This window comes from Syngnathus scovelli, chromosome 1, assembly GCF_024217435.2.
Source record: "Syngnathus scovelli strain Florida chromosome 1, RoL_Ssco_1.2, whole genome shotgun sequence".
Classification (NCBI taxonomy): domain Eukaryota; kingdom Metazoa; phylum Chordata; class Actinopteri; order Syngnathiformes; family Syngnathidae; genus Syngnathus; species Syngnathus scovelli.
This window is the reverse complement of record NC_090847.1, coordinates 19,075,245-19,095,844: the sequence shown is the minus strand read 5'-3', so window position 1 is coordinate 19,095,844 and position 20,600 is coordinate 19,075,245. Positions and strand designations below refer to the sequence as shown.

At 44.2% G+C, this 20,600-nt stretch overlaps 1 protein-coding gene and 1 long non-coding RNA gene across 9 annotated transcripts in view; one reads left to right on the top strand and one right to left on the bottom strand.

Moving 5' to 3' along the window:
• ebf1a (EBF transcription factor 1a) overlaps positions 1-15,753 on the bottom strand; it is a 70,738-nt gene extending 54,985 nt beyond the window's left edge. For 7 of the 8 annotated variants that reach the window (XM_049758264.2, XM_049758254.2, XM_068650114.1 and 4 more), the window contains exons 1-6: positions 15,155-15,752; positions 14,303-14,459; positions 13,469-13,532; positions 12,907-12,962; positions 11,824-11,897; positions 10,417-10,485 (exon numbers count right to left, since the gene is read on the bottom strand). In XM_049758264.2, coding sequence (XP_049614221.1) covers positions 10,417-10,485; positions 11,824-11,897; positions 12,907-12,962; positions 13,469-13,532; positions 14,303-14,459; positions 15,155-15,288 — 554 coding nt within the window. In that variant the 5' untranslated portion in view covers positions 15,289-15,752. Of the gene's footprint in view, positions 1-10,416; positions 10,486-11,823; positions 11,898-12,906; positions 12,963-13,468; positions 13,533-14,302; positions 14,460-15,154 lie in introns of all 8 variants that reach the window. The other variant, XM_049758283.2, reaches the window with a different exon arrangement.
• Positions 15,436-16,767, top strand: LOC125991025 (uncharacterized). Its single transcript, XR_007489173.1, has 2 exons — positions 15,436-15,585; positions 15,709-16,767. It is a non-coding gene; the product is annotated as an uncharacterized lncRNA (long non-coding RNA).
• The last annotated feature ends 3,833 nt before the right edge of the window (positions 16,768-20,600 follow it).

Below are 20,600 nucleotides of genomic sequence, written 5' to 3'. Positions count from 1 at the left end.
TTTCTTTCAGATGCTTGAGCCTGTCACTACTGAACACTTGGTCCCCATTCCTCCTCCTCCACACACGCACGCACTCACTCACATGCACAAACTCTGTGCCCTGACCTCCACGTGTGCCTGCTGGTCCATACTGGGTCTAATGACACGGGGCCTCCCACAGATCAATACTAGGCTGTCACTCAGCTGGCAGGCCCACACACATAAACACATCTCAAAGGCACAACTCACATACATAGACACACACACATGCACGCACACACACACACACACATACACACACACGCACACATATATGCAGGGCACATGTGGTCAGGTACGCGTTTGCACATTTGTGTATGCTGGAAGCGACGTTTTCTACAACCTCAGCAGATGCCCTCGTCCACCCCCCACACTCGGACACACACACACATAACACACACAGTGGCCGAAAGCCATATTCTCTCCCCTCAGCCATTTTCCAAGCGCCCTGCTCCCTCACCATGAGCATCAGGGTCCTGATGTAATATTGATGAGCAAGGGTGGAGGCTCCATAAAAAAGTGATAGGTCCTTGTGATTGTGAATTACAAATTGTCATCGATTTAACGTCAATTACCCCATACATGGAAATGCTCTCAGACAAATAAAAGGGGGACACACAAGCTTTTAGTTGAGGAATGGGTGTGGGTGAGGGTGGGTGGGAGGGGGGGGGGGGGAGGGGGCACCACCCCGCGACTAACTGATTCCATGTCATTCAGTACCATCACTTCCTGTGTCTTTTTGTCTTTCCTCCGCCTCCTCCACCGTCGCAAGCACTCATCCTCCTCTCTCCATACACATCTCAAGTGGCACTTAGAAAAGCACACTGGGGCATGAGCCAAACCGTTCGGGCAGTGCTTCAGTGTTTGTGCGTGTTTATTTCTCCCAGTGACAACGCTGGCGACATATGTGTCTCCAAGAAAACTTGACAAATCATCACCAAGCCACAATTTTCCTTTTAATTCCTAGCCAGGAAGATAATAAATAAAATACACAAACGTGTAGTGTTTGGAAAACTGTGGCTGAAAACATTTGTTTGTCTTTGTTGAATCACTAATTATAGTTTAGCGCAACAAAGGGCAAATGCAGGCTAATTCACCATTAGGCCATTTGATGTTTATTAAACTTTTATAATACGATCACTCTGATAAGGCCACAATTGTTTCCCACGGCGTGTGTGATTATACTGTTGTACCTTTCAGTCCCCTCATAATGGTTCCCGCCGAGAGTGTGTCCATTTGTTCATGTGTGTGTGTGTGTGTGTGTGTGCATGTCTTGGAGCATGTGGAGTAGTGTTTTCCATTTCTCATTAGAGTGGCACAGACTCCTGCTGCAGGGTCAATGCACGAGGAGGTGTGTGTGTGTATGTGTGTGTGTGTGTGTGTTTGAGGGGGTGTGGGGTGGTAATGAGAGCAGAAACATAATACTATGGCGTCCATTAATGCTCGGAGGCAGTGACATTAGGCATACTTAACTAATAGAGCCAGTCTCTGCAATTACCCACTGTTATCTCTGCAGCTTTAGAGGGGAACCGGCTTTAATAAATGTTTGTAGTAATGTGATAAATGCCAGGTTTGCTCATTTGTAATCAACACTGCAGGACTGCAAGGGGGGAAGTGGGCGCATCTAATTGTTTTCCTTTGGATTCCAGAGTGGGGTCCTGTGAGAGGACCAAAAAAAAAAAAAAGGAGCGCATCAGAGCATTTTCCTACAGGTATATCTCTCCCTCTGTGTGCATGTCTGGCTGTTGAATCCTCCCCATGTCTCCGTCTGCGCGCTCAGTGGGCTACTGTTATAACTGTCCTCCTGTCAAACAGAAAGAAGCAGACACTCGCCATCACGTCCCTGCCTACACTTCTTTCCTCCTCTTTCGTCTCCCTTTCATCCCCGCCCGCATCAGAGGCGCCACCGTGATTGTTCGTGTAAACATCTTGTCACACTAACAGAGGCATCATGACAGAAGAGAGACGCGCTTCATTAACGGCAGCGCTTGCAACTTTGTCTCTGTGTTTGAATGTGGAAGCTGCACAACCCCTCTTGTAAGGCCGTGGATTATCCGAGGTCAGAAGCAGGAACCCGGTGCAGGAGCTTGTCTTGTACAAATAAGATAGAATTTAAAGACTCCCATGAACCTCTCTTTACATTCACCCTGAAAAACTGCCAATTAAAGGGCGAGTAATGACTTGCAGCAGAACACACTCAATGAAGTACTGAATTTCACTAATGGGAAGGGGAAGCAGCATCGGAAAGCACCTCAAAACTTTTTAGAACTAGATAGCAAAATAGAAATTCACATGCAACTTTGTCGCAAAAGCTGATGAAAACTATTCACCCATATCACAACAACCCCCAGATATTGCCTAAATATGCCAAATATATATAAGACTGGGATGACATCAGTGAAAATTGAAGTCATCGGAACTTCTGGCAATGCCAGTTTGATCACAACTGTTTCCCCAATTTCTTCACATAAACTCCAATACTGAGAAAAAAATCAAAAGTGTACAGGCCACATTTAATTTTTTAAATGTTGGGGATTGATTTATTTTCTCTCAGATCTTTTGTCTGAATGCTGTTGCCAAGACTGGAAATTAATAAAGGATTAGAACGTTGGTTGACAAATCACAATATTAGTCAATCATCCATTGCATGGAAACATGTATTTGTACAGTATTTGTCAACCAGAAAGTATTTGGGCTTTGAGAAATAATAGCTCATGTGACCTGGACTGAAAATGAGGATTTTGGCAATGCATAATTTGCATTATATTCCTCACTCTCTTCCAAGAAACATCTGTTTTCAACTTTGTGAGTTTTGTATTCATTTGAAACAATCCCAAAATTGGAAAAGGACGCCGGTGTTGTGGTTTGAAAACTAACCCCTTAAAATGTGGTGGTGTAACTTGGTTTTGTACCCTCTATGACCTTCCAAATCACGTTTCAGATATGCTCTGATATCGTAGAAGGACACTGCTGGAAAACGTAGAACTTTGTCTGGCTAAAAATAGAAAAAAAAAAAAAATCCATGGTGGAAAATTTGGAGATGCGTGCTTTTTATTGGACAGTAGTGTGAGTTGCACGAGTGTGCGTGCGTGTCCGTTTCTCTCTCGGCATTGACAGAATAATAGGGCCCCGACTCTGTGTATTTTTACAAGGCCCATAATTCTTTGTAAATGTGCCTGCTTGCAAACATGCTCACTTCTTTGCCTGCAAGCTTCTGTATTAGTGAAGACAATAGCCAGAGGAAGACAGCGAGGGAGTGGCGCATGCATCAGGAGCAAAAGAGCATACAAGAGAACGCTGCACTGTTAATTGTTTTCCCAAAAAAAGGCAGCGAAGGTCTCTGTGTTTGAACTGAATGTCACCTCATGTAAATCAAGCCCCCTATGCAGGAGAAGCCAATAACTGGGATAATTAGCGTGACTCACCCCCGCGTCACACGCAGGAATCGACAAAGACTCGAGTAAGAGTGTTCAAAAGCGGGAAGACTCCATGTGTGATTAACCAAAAAAAAAACAAAAAAAAATGGAGCTATGAGTGGGAGGACCAAAGAAAAACAGTCAAAAGGGCAGCGAGCGAAAGAAAGTAGAGGAGAAACGCACGGGTGGCAGTCGGCAAGGCAAACACAAGGAGGAGCGAACGCTCCTCTCAGCGAGGTCAAGCCGTTCAGCCAACAAACAAACAAGTACAGACGCTAAAGGGCTGAGGCGGTGTAAAACAACAAAGTGTCTGTCGATTGCCTACGCCTTATTTTGTCTCCCCCATCAGTTACATAAACACAAACAAAGGCCTTTAAAATCGAGCTCGGCTTTCTGAAGTGAAACAGTGACATGCGCTAGGTCTCGTTTGTCAATGATTAATGCAAAATAAATAAAAAATAAATATCTTTGGGGAGAAGAAATATATACATTCCTTTGATGAATGCTGCTGCTGACCATAATTGTCTGCTTGCTGACGTGCCTGCTTTAGGTTTTAATTATGTCTCTTGAAGAATTGTTTTGTACCTTAACGTTGCAGCTTGAATTAGTCAAGCTCAATGTCTTAAAACTCAAACCACGTTGGAGATAATGATGTTTTCTTAAGGAGAATAGACATGACAAATCTTTTATCTTCAAAAAGAGCTATCTTGTATTATTTCGTAGTTGTAGTGCCCTACGCTGATTATTGCTCTACATATACAGTGCCATGAAAAAAATGTCTGACCTTTCCTTATTCTTGTTTCGTTAAATAGTTTCCCACTTTAATTAATGGTTTGGAATTTGAACCAGCAATCGTCAGCTAATCAATAAGCATTAAATGACAGTTAATAAAGCCATGGAGTATCAATGCCTCTGTCAACAGTCTCAGTCAGTCACGGCAACAAACGCAGGGAGTTAGTCCCAATGGAGCGTCTCCCTATCCAGGTAGCTAGCAAGAAACCATGGTCCCAGTCAATGATGACTTACTCACAGCACCAACTGGTGCAAAAACAAAACCCGGGTTTAACATTTGACAATGGTACGGTATATATGTAAGTTTTCACTAAGTAAATGTGAGGCTAAGTAAAACACGTTGAGCACTATTTTTAACACTTTGATCGAATTGGGTTTACATTTCTTAATATGACGACTTTATTTGGGAAAAATAAAATTTTGTAGTCATTCGTTAACACAAATACAGTATAAGGATTTAGAGGGTGATTCCTAGCTGTACTGTTTATAGGCAAAGCTTGATTTCACATGTTGCTGCTGTGGGAGGCCCAAACAGTTATTTAGTTTGGTTTAGAAGACAAATACTTTTTCACACAGCATCAAGTAGAATATTATTTTCCCCATAATGAATCAAATCAACACTTTTTTTATGATTTGATTCTTAAACACTAGTGTGGGAAAATGATACAAAAAAAAAAACAATAAGAATTTGAAAAGAGAGCAAATACTTTTCCACGGCACTGTAACACTCCCCCCCCCCCTCACCTCCACACTCCCCACTCCTACCCCCACACCCCCCATTGCTGTGCAGGTCTTCCTTCCATTGTGGCGTGTGAAACTGAGAGCCACGCATAGATCGCCTGGCCAGTGATCCATTCTTCCTGAACAGATTGATGAAAAACAATCAACAGACTATACATTGCGTTTGGGCGCAGCGGGTCAACAGAGCACTCATCCTGGACACCTGGACTTACATCCTGGGCTACGCCGCTGAAGTAGCCCTCCTAGATGAGGGCTGGAATGGAGACGGGCTAGGAGGAAGTGAGACGCCAGCTTGGGGGGTATCGAGCTGGCATGAGGTGCACTGTCTGTGTTCTCACTTAGCAGGAGTAAACAATGCATCGTTGGGCCTGAGATCAGGGTGTGTGTGTGTTTGTGTGTGTGTGCGTACTTGTGTGCGTGTGTGTGTGTGTGTGTCTAGGTTCAGCGAGCACATGTAGCTCAATGACACACTGCTGCTGAGTTCTTTCTATTACAGGCACAAACAGACAGCCGTGTAACACATTGGCCATGAGAGCGCACTTAAGCTTCGCTCTGACTGTCCACAGGCATCAGCAGTGAGAAAACAAAGCCTTGCTCCTGCCACACACACACACATGCACAGACAAATATACCATCACACAGAGAGGCACACACTTGTGCTCTTCACGCCTCATTTGAAAAGCAAATTGAGCGCATCTTCTAGGGCATGGACTAAGTCCTGGAAAATGTTACTCTTTCATCACTTGCAGCACCGCACAGTCAAATAGACACACACATACACACGTACAAGGCCTATTGTACAGTAAATATATCCTTATTCTATTTGTCTCCCCTTCTATCTCTATCTCTATCTCCCCGGCCTGCAATTTCCGCACCAAAAATGTCTTTCAGAGAAGTAGGACGCTACTCATTTGGAGCAGCTCTGGCCGCCCAAACCCTGTCATTCCGGGACAGAACAAACATTGGCACCAAGGCAGAGGGGAAGACCAAGGAGAGGGCCAGGTCAAGGAGGGAAAGTAAACAATAATGACGAAGCAGTTTGGGCAGAAAAGTCAGCTACTTACGAGCCATTTTGGGTGCTATGACATTTGTAAATTGCTTTTTACGGGGGCTAATAAAGTGTTTGTTACCTGCGTTCAGCTGTAGGGCATTAATTTTACAACCTACAGAGTGTGATAGCATCTCAGTTATTGGGGGCTGAATTAAAACACAATACAGAAATACACACACATTCTTATGTCTAATTTACACGCACAGTTAAGAATTTAAAATGAGCCCCCCATTGTTTCCTTGCCCCAAAGCAGCACTTGAAATTGATGTTTCATATTTGGAAAACTAAACCAACACATGAATGCTGTGTTTTTTTTCCCCCCCTTTGCAAGTGAAAGCGCAGCAGTTGTTGGGGGTTACAGTGGTGCGGTGAGAGAAAAAAGAGGCAGCCCTGTTTTAGAGGCTCCTCGACCTCCAAACTCTCTGCTGTCAATCATCCCAGCCGTCCGTCCCCTGGGGCCGTGCTTTCTTCCAACCCTGAGGGGGGGAAACCACTGCAGGGAAGAAAGAACACAGCCAAACAGATGCAGGCAACTGCAGGTCAAAACGTATTTGTGTATGTGTGTGTGTTTATAATCACGGCAGTGGGTTCTTGTCTCCATACATATTTGGGAATGAGTTTATCTGAGTGTGAGCTCTGTGTATATTTGGGTTCTTATAAGAGCAGCCGGCACCTGAAGGAGAGGACTTTTGCATATCGATGAGGCAGTAAGTCAGGCTGTTTGGCCTTATGACCTGCACAACTTCAAGTAGCTCGAAGCCAACCCGCCAAATGTCTACTGGGGATTTGACCCCGGACCTGCAAAAAGTACAATGGACGGCCTTCTGCCAGCCAAAGTCAAGTACAAAAATAGCTGAAAAATGTGGAGATTTCTTCAAAAGTGCAGCAAAGCAAGGTCACGTGACCGTTTTGCACAAAACTGCTTTTACGCGGCATTTGAAAGGGGCAAATGGAGTAAAACCATAAAATAAGGAAACACAGAGGTGAGATGCAGAGGGTACGACAGCCGTATGTACAATAAGTATGTTTTCACCTTCTGGCTGACACAGCCATGCGTATGAAAGTGAAACTAAGCCACAGCAATGGAAGGCACTGCCAGTAAACCACATTAGCATCAAATGCAAATTAGAAGCGGGCTAATGGCTGGACAGGTGCAGACTGGGCCTCTAAATGACACAAATTCGCAAGCGTGTGCGCTCACAAAAACACGAGCACGCGGACACACAAATGAGACGGATGAATTAAACATGGGTGGGCTCGGCTTGGGGGGCTGGCGGAGCTGACATAAAGTCAATGAAATACATTATTCACTAGCGCACGTTAGCTCAGCCGAGGCAACACATGAACTCTCACCCCAGGAAGTGCATCCAAACACAACACCCAAAACAATGAGGGGGTTCCCCACTAAAGACAGACAATTAGCAGGAGAGTGACAAACAAGCGGCAGAATGCACCAGCTTGCAAAACAACATTTTCCAAACATGGCCGACTCCCAAGAGTATTCGCTCCTTCGCACACATGTCGCCGAGGGAGTCCAAGTGCCGAAGCGGCAAAGAGGCAATCAAAAATCTGGCGCAAGATAGCCACTCGGCTCCAATAGCAGAACAGGAAACCGCCATGACATCATCCTCCCCGGGAGGAGCACTTCCTGCCCGACATTCTTCACTCAAGACACACACACACTCGCCAGGAAATGGCCTCTATCACCGCACACACTTGCGGGGAAACAACCAACATCGACGCCGATACACAAGCACGGACGCGTATGCAAGGAAATGGGCCACATCAACAGCGGGCTGCAGGAGTGTGCGCAAACACAAACACCCGTGAGGACACACTTGAAAACAGCAATTAACCTGAAATAACATCGCCTGTGCATGTAAACACAGCAACCTCATAACACACACTCCAAAATACAGCCGCTGCAACGGCCAGGAGCGGGGTGGGGGTCAGCAAATACGCAAGGGTGTCCCATGGATCCTTATCTCAGGCCACAGAAGGGATGGGATGCCTGCCTGGGGGAAAGCCTATGGGAGCCGGACAGGCGAGAAAAGGCCACGGGACACAGGTGGCGTGAGGAGAGAGAGGACGCGCGGACCGGCGGCCACATTTGGCGCCAGAGAACAGATTAGCGGGCAATCCAAGTTATTCCGAAAGCGCAGGAAACGGATTGACAGAAGCTATGCAAAGAGCTAGCAAAGGTTTCCATGGGTGAGAGGGAGACGAGGCCCATCCAGGCAAAGCGCGGAGTGGCTGGCAGCGTCTGCATACGATTAACCCCGTGCTAAGCAGGAGTGATGAGGAGAGCTGAAAGTGGAGGTGAAGGGGTTAAGGGCTCCCCCTCATATTATCCTGTTTCTGTAAGAGGCTAAAGTGGACTACATGTTTCCCTGGGGAAGACATAGAGAGGTGCACAGGAGCATCTCACCTTCTTCCCCCGACACGCATTTGCCATGGTAAACGGCTGAATTCCCCCAAATAGGAAAGCCCCCTTCATGCTAAAACAAACAGGACACTTCAACTAATCCAAAGTGACACCAGTGCACATTGAAGACATCTCCAACTTCTCAACAGATACGCTTCATAATTCAAGTCAGGATCACGCAACTGCTTGCAGACGCTTGAACGTCCAAACAAATTGTGTGGTGAACAAGAGGGTGTCATCTCGTGAGAGTACAGTGAGATGCACGCTGTACGCATTTGTTCTCCTAACAATCGAATAAGTTTCTCATTAGTTGCCTTTATTTTTCCTCATTCCTGCGGTTTTGCTGCCGTGGCCTGTTTCCCCAATCTTAACGAGAGAGCGCTAATTAGGCAATAAGACCCATTACTCTTCCAGAAGAGTTTGAGCTAGCCCGGCTAATTAGGGCTGTAAAATCTAATCATCTCTGCGAAACAGCAGCGGGCTAACGAGCCCTTATTTAACGAACTAAATAACTTCAAGGGTGGAGAGGGGCTGCTGATGGCATTTCTTTATGAATTTGAAGGAGGGGGGTTCATGTTAATTCACTCAGCGCTGGCATCACAGTTGTTTGTTTGTTTATGATTCACTGATTATTACAACTGCCAAGACGATATTGATGCTAAATGAGCAAACACGTAAACTTGCCTCCTCTTATTCCCCGTCCATCGTCAGTTGGAGCGATCATCCCCACCCCCCAAATCACACTCTTCTCACCTGACCTAATTTCCTATCCAGGAAGAATCAGAGAGGAAAGCGGAGGAGATCTGGCCGTTGTTTTCCCTGCGCCTGCTCTAATTTGTTGTTGCTTAATGTGGCCTTGCGCACCTGAGCCATTAAATGTCAGGGGAGCAACGCCACGGAGCGACCGCGGCACGCTCGGCGCGTTAAAGGCGGTGCCTCCTCCTTTTTTGCTAGCTGTGACTGCCCCAAACTCACTTGGCGCCCGGTTCTGCTGATGAGAAATTCAACAAGTACGGACGCACGCAAACCAAAACGGTTGGGGCAAAGAGTGACGGGCAGGCGTGTTGTCTAAAGCCGTGCGGTTGGGGTGCAGCTGTCTCAGGGAGCACTGAGGTGAGGCCTTCCGCTTCACTGGAGCGGAACCAGGGTGGCACACACACGCACATACGCGCACGCACGCACATACATACACAGGTAAAAGAGTAGCTTTTGACGGAGCGGCAGTGAGAACAGGACAGCTGTGTTCATCAGATAGCACAGGTCACTGCCTTATTAACACAAACACATATGCTTGTACATGTCATCTCAACATAAAAACCCAAGTAGCAAATACGTTTGTTTTTTTAACCTGGCCAGAATGCAGATCAGAAAATACAAACTGCGTGAATACACAATAATGATTCAATGCCAGGATGAAATCTACAAGAATAATCACTGTGCCCAAGAGTGCCACACAACAGAGGCCAGACTGTAAATCTACGAGCACGGTTTTTCCTTTTTTTTCTTTCCTCCTCGACTAAGTGTAAATCAGCCCAACTGATGCATTAATCATCAGTAGTTTATGATGACAGGAGGATCGGCGGCACACACTCTAAGAAAAAATTGTAAGGAGTGTGGGCTAATAACAACAAAGCACGTTGGGTCGGTTCGGATTTATCCAGCAATACGCACGCAATCCACACATCAGACTTGAGTTGTAACTCTAACTGCTCATCAGCTAAGTCATCAAACTAACCACCCCAACATTGTGCGTGACCACACATGAAGGCGCCCCCCCCCCACACACACACACACAGAGACACGCACGTATCGCTGCAATAGTATTTACTGCTGCTTTGCACATTTTGCTTACAGAGATGATTATGGCTGCTGAAATGTCAACAATTGGGTGTTCCTGCTCCTCTCTGACCAAGCATACATGTCAGTCGTAGGGACATTTTCTCCAGATAATCTCCAGGTCAGTCTTTGCCTACCTGTCGATGATGACTGGGTCTGATGGGGTCTCGTTCCGGTTTCCGCAACTCTTCTTATCGCAGCATCGACTGGTGGGTGACAAGAGGGGGAGTTAGCCACTAAAAAGGGAAGAACGTGTCACGACGGTGATACGTGACGTCTTGGAATGGGGAGAGGAGTGAGAAGGCTGTACTTGTCAAGCCCAGGTAAGGTAAGGTAAGGTAAGGTAAGGCAAGGTAGGTAAGGTAAGGTAAGGTAAGGTAAGGTAAGGTAAGACCGGGCTTATGTACAGGTGGGATCAACAGGGTGGTTTTGACCACAGTTTGGAGTAAGAGCAGCGAGTTTGAGTCGGGCTAGATTATGAGCACAAGTTAAATCACAATCGGAGACTCAGGTTAGCTCCATTTCTGTCAGACATCACACAAGCAGACATCTTGTGTTCTCTATTTTTCCTCCTCGGAGCTCGTCCCCTCCCTCTATCCCGCCTCGCTCTTCCTCTGCCTCAGAAGTGGGTCACAGAGTGGTCCCACCGGACCTGGGGAGTAGTGCATGCTGGGTAAAAGGGGGTTGCATACTGATGTGACGGGTCCCTTTTCCAATGACTTGACTGCAGCACAATGTAACGGTGTGTTGTCATCCCGCCCATCTCTTTTCACCTTTAAAAAATACATCACATCTCCCTTTTCTTGCCTCGCCTGCTCTGCAGCGCGCCGGCGTACACGCGTGTCTGTGTGTACCTGTATCTGACTACATGTGAGCATCTGCTTTAGTGGTGTATGACGGGAGGCGGTGAAATACACAAAAGAGTGAGAGAGGGAGGGAGGGGAATTGACCCTCCCCCTAGTTTCTTGCGTCCCCCAGGACAGGAGGCTTGCAGAGCCAGATCAGATTTCTGATCTCAGGCCGTTTCCTGCAGCATAAGAAAACAAGTGGTCTAAATTGCCTTGTGTGATAACCAGGAAGTGCCACAGGCCATTTAGTTCGACTCGTAAGTTGACATGTATTTTTAGATGGTCATCGGCCGTGTGATACCTTCATTGATACTGTACACCGAGCATGTTTGAGTGTGCGTGTGTATTTAACGCGCAGTCCGAGCGTGTCCTCGTCGGCAGATAGCTCACTGTCAGGACGATGCAAACAGCATGTGTTACGCACACTAAGGAGGATGGGTTTGAGTAATGAGCTTTTCCTTGTCCTAATTAGCTGAACATGAGAAGGATATGCACACACACACACAGTCTCACACACCTTCCAACAGAAATAGGCCAGGGCCCATCTTCCCAACCCACTTTGAAGAAAATGATAAGATTTCTATAGTAATTTAGCTCTTTATATCTTAGCTCTCCCTTTACTCCAGGTGACACTTTCAATGTAGAAAAAAATAAATAAAAAGGAGCACTCTGGACTAAAATAAGACTCACTCTTACCTGCACATGATCTCGTGGGTCAGCAGAACCCGACACATCTCTGGATTTTTATCCTGGCCTTCATAAACAATCGCCTGGAGTAAAGCAAAAACAACAAAGTTATCTTAACTAGTTCTTTTGTTCGTGTGATCCAAAAATTATGAACACAAAAATATTAGTGTGCTTTTAGTTGTTTGGATCATGGGAACAAGGAAGAAAGCATTTCTGCGTGTACGTTGCGTTGTCCTGTGTGTGTGTGTGTGTGCGTGTGCGTGTGTGTGTACGCGTGTGTGCATGTATGTTTATGTGTGGTGTACAGTGAGCAGTTGGGCTGCCAGACTGAAGTATAGTGCACCATCTGCTCCATATAGCACAGCGTCCAAAATTCTAGTCTGGTTTCCCCTGCAACCCCACTCAACATGCACTCCAGGGCCACGATCAACATGCACACGCGTGCACACACACACATGCACAGTAAATAACAAACACGCTAACATCAGGTCAAAATAAACTCTAATTCCTCTACTTTTGTGTGAATTCCATTCAAACCCAATGTCACATGATATCACATGACTTTTAAAGAGGTTCGATTTGCCGTCTGTTCATTCTTCTTAACAAAGAATCCCCACACTTTTTGCGCCATTATCTGTGGGTTTTTGTTTTTATGTGATTGGCCATAACACTCTCTGGGATAGTTTGTTCTGTTTCACATTGAGGAAATGAGGGTCAAGGTCTTCTAAGAGTGAACTGGCATGCATCACTGTCTCTCCCCAACGCTAACACACTCCTGCACTTCTTGGGTGTACACACAGGCATACATCTCACATGTACCCAAAGATGCTTATAAAATCCCACATTCCAGTTACTGGCAGGTAGAAGCAGCGGTAGAGTATAGGAGGACACATGTCCTCTACGTTCTTGGACCTTTGTAAATGTATTCCACAGGTAAGACAGGTCGTTTATCACACTGACTGTGCTGAAGTTGAGGGTCTCAGACACAGGGTGGGGAGGGGGGAGTGGTGGGACCATAATTAAGACCAGTACAAGGGTGGAATTGCTGCAAAGTTTAAATCTATGGCGGAATAGTAAAATGTAAATTGTTACCTGTTTGGTCATGGAGTCAATTAATCGCACGTATAAGTCCTGTTCTGTCCTGATTCCTGTGAGACAGAAAGGATTGTTTTTGATTTAACATCCCAAGAAAAGCCACACCACATCATTTAATTTTTTTGAACATTTTAGAAAAGCTGGATGAGTTTAAACTTTTACCATGCTCTTTTTTTTAATACTTGTCAAGTGTGGAAAAGAACCCGTTGTAATAATTTCATGTATGTACTACTAACTTTTAGTAGACAAAAAGAATACATATTTGTGAAATTTAACATAATTTAAATCAAAAAAAGCTTTCAAATTCAGGAAGATATTAAAATGTGTTGGTTTTATTGAAAACAGTTATACTAATAATAATTGTTAAAGTAAGATAATAAAAACAATTAAGATACAAGTTATGGTCTTTTTTTAAAAAAAAAATAATTTCTTGCAATTCTTCAAAATAATCATTTAGGTTCTTCTTTTTTAGGATGTCGTGAAATATTGGCCGGCTTTTGCTCTTGCGGCTTCTCACTCTGCGTTCGTTGTATTTCAAAATCCCGTAAAGGAAACTTACCGTTACTGTAGAGGAGCTGAAGTCTATAATGGATCCCATTGTTGGTCTTTTCTCCCGTCGTTTCCTACACACAAATGCACACCAAAAACGAATTAATACGTTGGTATGACACGACGGGCAACAGTTTAATTTAACGACTTTTGCATTGAAACCACACACGCGCACAAACACACTCACGCAAACACACGCACACACACACACACACGCACTCACACAAAAAGACTGTAAATCACGTCTCATCACTCTTTCAGTCGTTTTTTCACTTTACACGGACGTGCTGTTTTTTAAAATTATCATTTTAAAATATTGCAGAATCGCAAATGTTAATACGACACACCATAAAATTTTTAATGGCATCAATGTTGGCGCGCAGTATACTAAATGGCATCAGGATGAAGAAACAAAAAAACAAGCATGTAATAAAATTGAACCAGCAACATTATCACTTCAATTTAAACATTCAATTTATACAGAGCTTAAATAACAATAATAAAATTTACATTCGAGAAAAATGACGTTCCTTTCGTTTTTACCCAATTAAATGTGTTTTTTGGCAGCACCAAAAATGCATTAAAATATTTCTGTAAGGTAACGTGTAAGGGGTTTTCTGCATTTTCAACTTTGTGAGCCTCAATGTTAAAACTCACATGAACATTGAGTTGTAACAATCCCTGCTGTGACAGATCAGCACTTTATTTTCGGGAATTAAACAAGTCGGCTAACGGTACTCAAGCATGCCCGGTGAAATCTAAACCTCCTTTAGATATTTGTTATACGTACGTAGGTTATATAAATATTCAAATAAATGTAAACTCTTAAAATGTTTGCACTCACCTTTTCCTTCTCCACAAAATCAATGAAAGTGGTTCTCTCGATCTCCACGGGCTGACCCTGTCGGTCGTAGAGAGCCAGTACAAAGTGGAAGAAGTTGGATTTGCGCAGGTTGGAAGGGGGCTGCTTTTCGAAGTGTGCCCGGGCCAGACCCACTCCGCTGCGGACACGACAGGCACAACATCAGCGCCGGGAGCCACCGTTCCAATTCATTTAATATCAAGGAAACGCGTGTCAATTAGAAACCACGAGCATTCTTGCTTTAAGAAGGTCACACGATGTGTGTGTGTGTGTGTGTGTGTGTGTGTGTGTGTGTGTTTTTTAAACACGATGTAACTTTTAAACTAAAATTGTTGAGCTATTAAACCATAAGGGTTAAACAGAATTAAATATGCTCAATTAAAAGGCGCTGCTTTTCATTAAGGCCTGTAGTAAAAAATAAACATGGATTTTAACTCTCAGTCAAATCCCAAATAATTCATTTTAACACTGCTAAATTATTCTATGCGTGCGCTAAAAAAACAACAACAAAAAAAACAACAACAAAAAAAAAACCCAGGCTACTTCATCACCACAAAATTCCAAAGCAAAAGTTGACATTTCATGCTTGCACAACTAAAGTTGCTGGAAGCGAGCTGCATTTTCATACTGAAATGCCACGCCGTTTAAATCCTACTGGGCGTAACGCGGATCAACTCATAAAGTCGTAAAGCCAGCCAGCGGTGGTTCTGGTTATCCAACAACTGCGTCCTCTGGGACCGCCAAGTGGTACCGGCTCGTGCGGAGCTCAAAACGCCGCAGATGCGAGCTCCCCACCCGCCCCTGCCGTCTCGCAGCAGGCCGCCTCGGGCTCACCTCTGGGCGGCTGTGTTGGCGTCCAGCACTCCGGCACCTTGCATCCATGTCCGAACCGCGTTCATGCCGGCCACCATGGGCTCTTCTTTCATACTACTCCCACTCCTGTGGATGCTCTCGTGGATGCCGAACATCAAAACGCACCTTCACGCCGTCGCTCTCTCGCTCACGCTCGCTCTCTTTCTCGCTCTCTCTCTCCCTCTCTCTCTTTCCCTCCACTCTCTGCTTATGGCTCTCTCCCCTCCTCCGTTTGAAGGCGCTGTCACCCGTGCCAAGTGTCGCGCGCTCTATTTCACTTTAGCGCTTCTCAAAGTCAACAAAAGATGCGACATGTGGGAGCAGCGAGCGAGGCTGTCAGCGTACACTTGGTGTCAATGAAAGCGGAGGGGAAAGAGAGGAAACACCAGGCTGCGACACTCCCGCGGATCAAGGTGCAAGCTGACAAAAAAACAAATGCAAAATGTCAGTTTTGGCAACAAACAGTCCACGCGAGGAAGAAACACCCAGGTGACATCACTCCTTCCCTCTCTTCCTTTATTCACTGTCTTCCCCAGCGCAAATCGGGAGGCAGTCCTCGGCTACAGCGACTGCGTGCGGCTCCTCGGCAGCTCCAGCTCGCGTGGTTTGCGCTCTTTTCTTCCCAGAGGAATCACTTTAGACCTTCCGTGGCACGCTGGAGAGGAGTGGGCGAGAGGGGCGTGGCCTACAAGGAGAACAGCAACGCCCCTCCAAACACGGTTAATAAGACGGACAATCAGCTGTCCACCAATTAGACCAGTTCAGCATTCTGCTATATGCCCCCCCCCCCAAAAAAAAAAAAAAAAATTCCCCTTCCCGATATCCACCACTTTCAATGTCCCGCCCCTGGCACTCCGTGCACGGTGCGAGCCTCCGTGCCCACTGCGCGCATGTTCTGGGTGTCCATGTGCGTGGCGGATTTGCTTGTGACAATCTACATAAGACATTCATGTCACCTCCTGTGCACGTTTGAGTCCATATGCACGGAGAAAAAACATCACAGGGAATGATTGAAATTATGTCCATTACAAACAGGAAAATTAGAGAAGATAAATTTTAGTTGAATAATAAATGTTCAAATTTCTGCAAATTAGTTATACGGTTTATTTTTAATTTGTGATACGTATTATATTGTGCATTATTCATGAGTGAATACACAAACCTAGTATTGGATCGAAAGGACAAGAAGTGCATAAAAAAACCTTGCATGAATATGCATTCATTAAAAAAAAAAACAAAAGGCAACAAAGTCGCTGTGCACATTTTTTCAGTTTCAAATATGACGGCGAGAGAACAGAGAGCTTCGATTTGATGCACGACATAAATCATTTGGGACCAAGTGGTGACTGCAACATGAATGTGAGGATTACAGCTCATCTGTGCTGCGTCTTCGAGTTGTCCCACAGCATCGCCACAAGCCAAGAAATAAGTGCAGACACGGAATAACAAGAAAGAAATGCATCACACTTGATGTGCACAACATTCCATACTGATTTCCTGTATTATGATTTGACTCTGGCCATAAAAGCCTGAATGAGAGCCCTGCAGCAATGACTTTTGCTTTAAATAATAAATAAATAATAATTCAGTACCTACCCAGGTTTCACACTGACTGTCAGAATGTTTTTTCCAACAATCTGCTCCTCATTGAATGAAGTTGGTGTAAAATGTGGTGAGTTGTTTCGGAGGTTTCGTATGTTTGTATACAGGAGATATAAATTGAGAATATAAGATGAATGGAATAGATGCTTTATTTCCACATATATAAAATGCACATGAATATATATATATATATATATATATATATATATATATATATATATATATATATATATATATATATATATATATATATATATATATATATATATATATATATATATATATATATTTGTGCATTTATGCTATTAGTGTATAACCTAATTAAATATATATCTCATGTAAGTGCCATTTATTCCGAGGAAACACTCAGAGATCTCCATTGTCTATAATTGGAATAACGATTTGATCATCCTTAATCAGTGAAAAAAAAAACATTTAGGAACAATATTATCTTAATTTGCAGCAGAATAAAAGCCCTCTCAATCATTTTAATTTGCGAAATGCTCATATAAAATTTCGTAATATTGTCCTGTTTGAAGTCTAAAGAGTCCAAACAAGCAACAGTCATGTTTTCTTTTATCTGTTTATGTCTCCTGCTGCGGAAGGAGAAGTGGGAGCGCCGCCCCACGTGAGTACACAATATTCTCAATGCTGATAAACACTCACACACACATACACACACGTACACACACAGGTTCAGAGTTATCCTTCAGCACATTTGTTTGATTGTAGCGCGCCATGATCCGCCTGGCTCGGTCGGCATGCCGGTCAAGAAGGCCCCACGGGCGGCTATATTTATATCTACACACACACACACACACACACACACACACGCGCGCGCGCACACACACACACAGCCCAAATATTTCTGCATCACCCTCCACAAACTGAGATGTCACTTGGGCCCTGATAATCCCCCACACTGTCATCTTCCAACTCCGTGGCACCCACGCAGACAGACAGTGTCTCCCTGGCTGTGGAACAAAGCGTGTCAAGCACAATGCGTGCATGCGTGCATGCGTGCGTGCATGTGTGTGTGTGCGTGCGCGCGATCGCGCTCACGGCAGGGGACTTAAAAACATCTGTGTTAAAACTCATCTCGAAGGAGCTAGTAAGTGATCAGAAAGGAGTTGTTATAGCGAACGGCCGCATGGACCGCCAGATGCTGTATGTAAATCAAAAAAGGTTGGGCTGATGATAATAATGGCCTGATTGGATTGAAGACTCGTAAAATGACCCGTTGTATAACTCAGACATATGTTTATGAGAGTGTCTCTTGCGTCTAACAATATGCTCCCCATAAAAAGATACAAATATGCAATATGCGTGTAAGCAGTTTTAATATGCAGATTAGTGCAGTCTCTAATATACTTAATACGTTGAGTTATAATACAGGCAAATTGCGTATTTTGTAAATAATTGAATATGTAGAGTGTATTTATGCATACCGTAAGTATTTAGTAGCGTTTGAAAGTGCATCACAAAACCACCATCAAGCGGTCCACTTTCGTATTTGGTGCAACGTTGCCATCTGTTGGCTGCTAATCGACATTACATGAGCAATGTCATTTAAATCAGGTTTTCTTACAAATGCGGTTGCTGCACGGTAAACAACATGTAAAAGGCTATGTGCCCCAAATTGCTCTTCTGTTATGCTTGTGAACTTAATAAACAGGGTGAACCGACGTGACCAAGGTCAATGAGGTTGGTGAATTCGAGAGAGTAGCTTGCCCACATCATGATCCTGTTTGGCGACATCAAATGAGTTAACAAGGGAAATTGATGTAATTAGCTTTTACTGTAGAAGACCAGTCGAGAGCAGTGTTTCTGGAAACAGTGCTCCTTAATTTTTGCAGTGAAATCATCATCAAGACACCCAATTTTTTTTTTTTTTTTCTGAAACCAAGATCATACAGACCTATACTAACGCTGTTGTCAACAATTACACTGAGTAGGTTACTCGCCAAAACTTTGTAGGAGAAAGTTTAGTGAATTGTTTGTCTGGTACTGTAGTTTAGTTTTTGCAAGCACGAACATGTATAAAGTAGATCAGCATGACTGACGGCAGAGAAGAATAAGGGCAGGTGACAAATGCATCATTAAAGGTCAAACATTATGGTTTTAGGTTAGCTATTTTTAGGTTACATATCACATTACTGTTTCTTTGACTCTTCTGCTTTCATAGAGGGAAGTGAGAGCAGAGTTCGCTGCTTCCTCCTTAGTGACCACTAATTTCGTGTGTATGAAGTACTTAATTTGGGCTTTTAACTTGTTGGATGAACTAACTTGGAAGTACATACATCTTTGCTTTCACTTTATCCAGAAACATTCACACACACACCATGATACATACACGTCTGCTTGCTATGATGTTATTACCCTGTACAGAGCTACGCATCCATCCATCTATTCATTCATCCATTTTCTGTACCACTTGTGCCCACAGGATTCGTGGGCGTGCCGGAGCCTATACCAGCTGACTTTTGGGCAAGAGGCAGGGGACACCCTGAACCAGTTGCCAGCCAATCGCAGGGCACACAGAGATGAACAACCATCCACACTTGCACTCACACCTCGGGGAAATTTGGAGTGCTCAATCAGTTTACCGTGCATATTTTTGAGATGTGGGAGGAAACGGAGTGTCCGGAGAAAACCCACGCAGTCATGGGAAGAACATGCAAACAACACATTCTTCCAACTGTGTTTACTCCTTTTCCTGTGCCAGCTATGTTTCCATGTTAGTCAATCCAAGTGTCAAGGGTACAAAAACCAGTATCTTTGAGGCTAACACACCAGTGGCAAGGGCATCCAGCACTGCTCTGAAATATCTTGACCAGACAAGAGACAGACAGACAGAAAAATTGATAGATTACATTAGATTAATGGCTAGCTAAAGATAGACAGGCAGACAGGTTTATAGAATAAATAAACAAAATAAATAGATTGTATTAGATTAATGGCTAGGTAGAGCTAGACAGACAGACGGACAGGGAGACAGGCAGGCAGACATACAGATGTAAAAATAGAGTACCGTATTTTCCGCACTATTAGGCGCACTTAAAAACAAACAAAAAATACTCAAAAAACCACAGTGCACCTTATAATGCAGAGCACCTTATATATGGATCAATTGATGAATTTGTTGATCCATACTGGTTGCGCACAGCGCTCTGCCAAAATGTTTCAGTACGTTTTAGTACGACTAGTAAATTACAAGGTCGCATCGCTTCCCAGCATTACGGCAACCGTGGTCAGGGGTGTCACTGAATAGCTGTTGTACCCGCGAGGCTATTTCATTTCAAAATAGGCTGTTCCGTTAATGTTTTCGAGTACGTTTACGGATCAGTATCCAACGGAATCATAAATAAGCAGCACCAATGTGTTAAATCAGTCTTAAATCGGTTCCGATCACTTTTATGGGAGAGAGTTTGAGAAACGTGATTGTTTACAAGGGGCTGCCACGACACTTTGCTGAGGCTCATGGGAGTCTACGAGCTGAGGCTCATGGGAGTTTGCGGGTGGCTAATGCTATAATAATAGCTGCACGAGGCTATTTCATTTCAAAATAGGCTGCTCCGTTAATGTTTCGAGTAAATTTACGGATCGATATGGAAGGGAAACATAAGTAAGCAGTTCCAAGGTGTTAGATCGAACTTTAGTCAGTTCCGATCATTTTATAGGAGATAGTTTGAGAAACGCGATTGTTTACAGAGGGCTCATTGGTTATCGGCTAGTGGATGCATACCGCAAGCCTAGTCAACCTCAGTTTGTTGCAGTATAGTTTCTATTTTATGCGCCTTTTAATTCGGTGCGCCCTATGTATGAA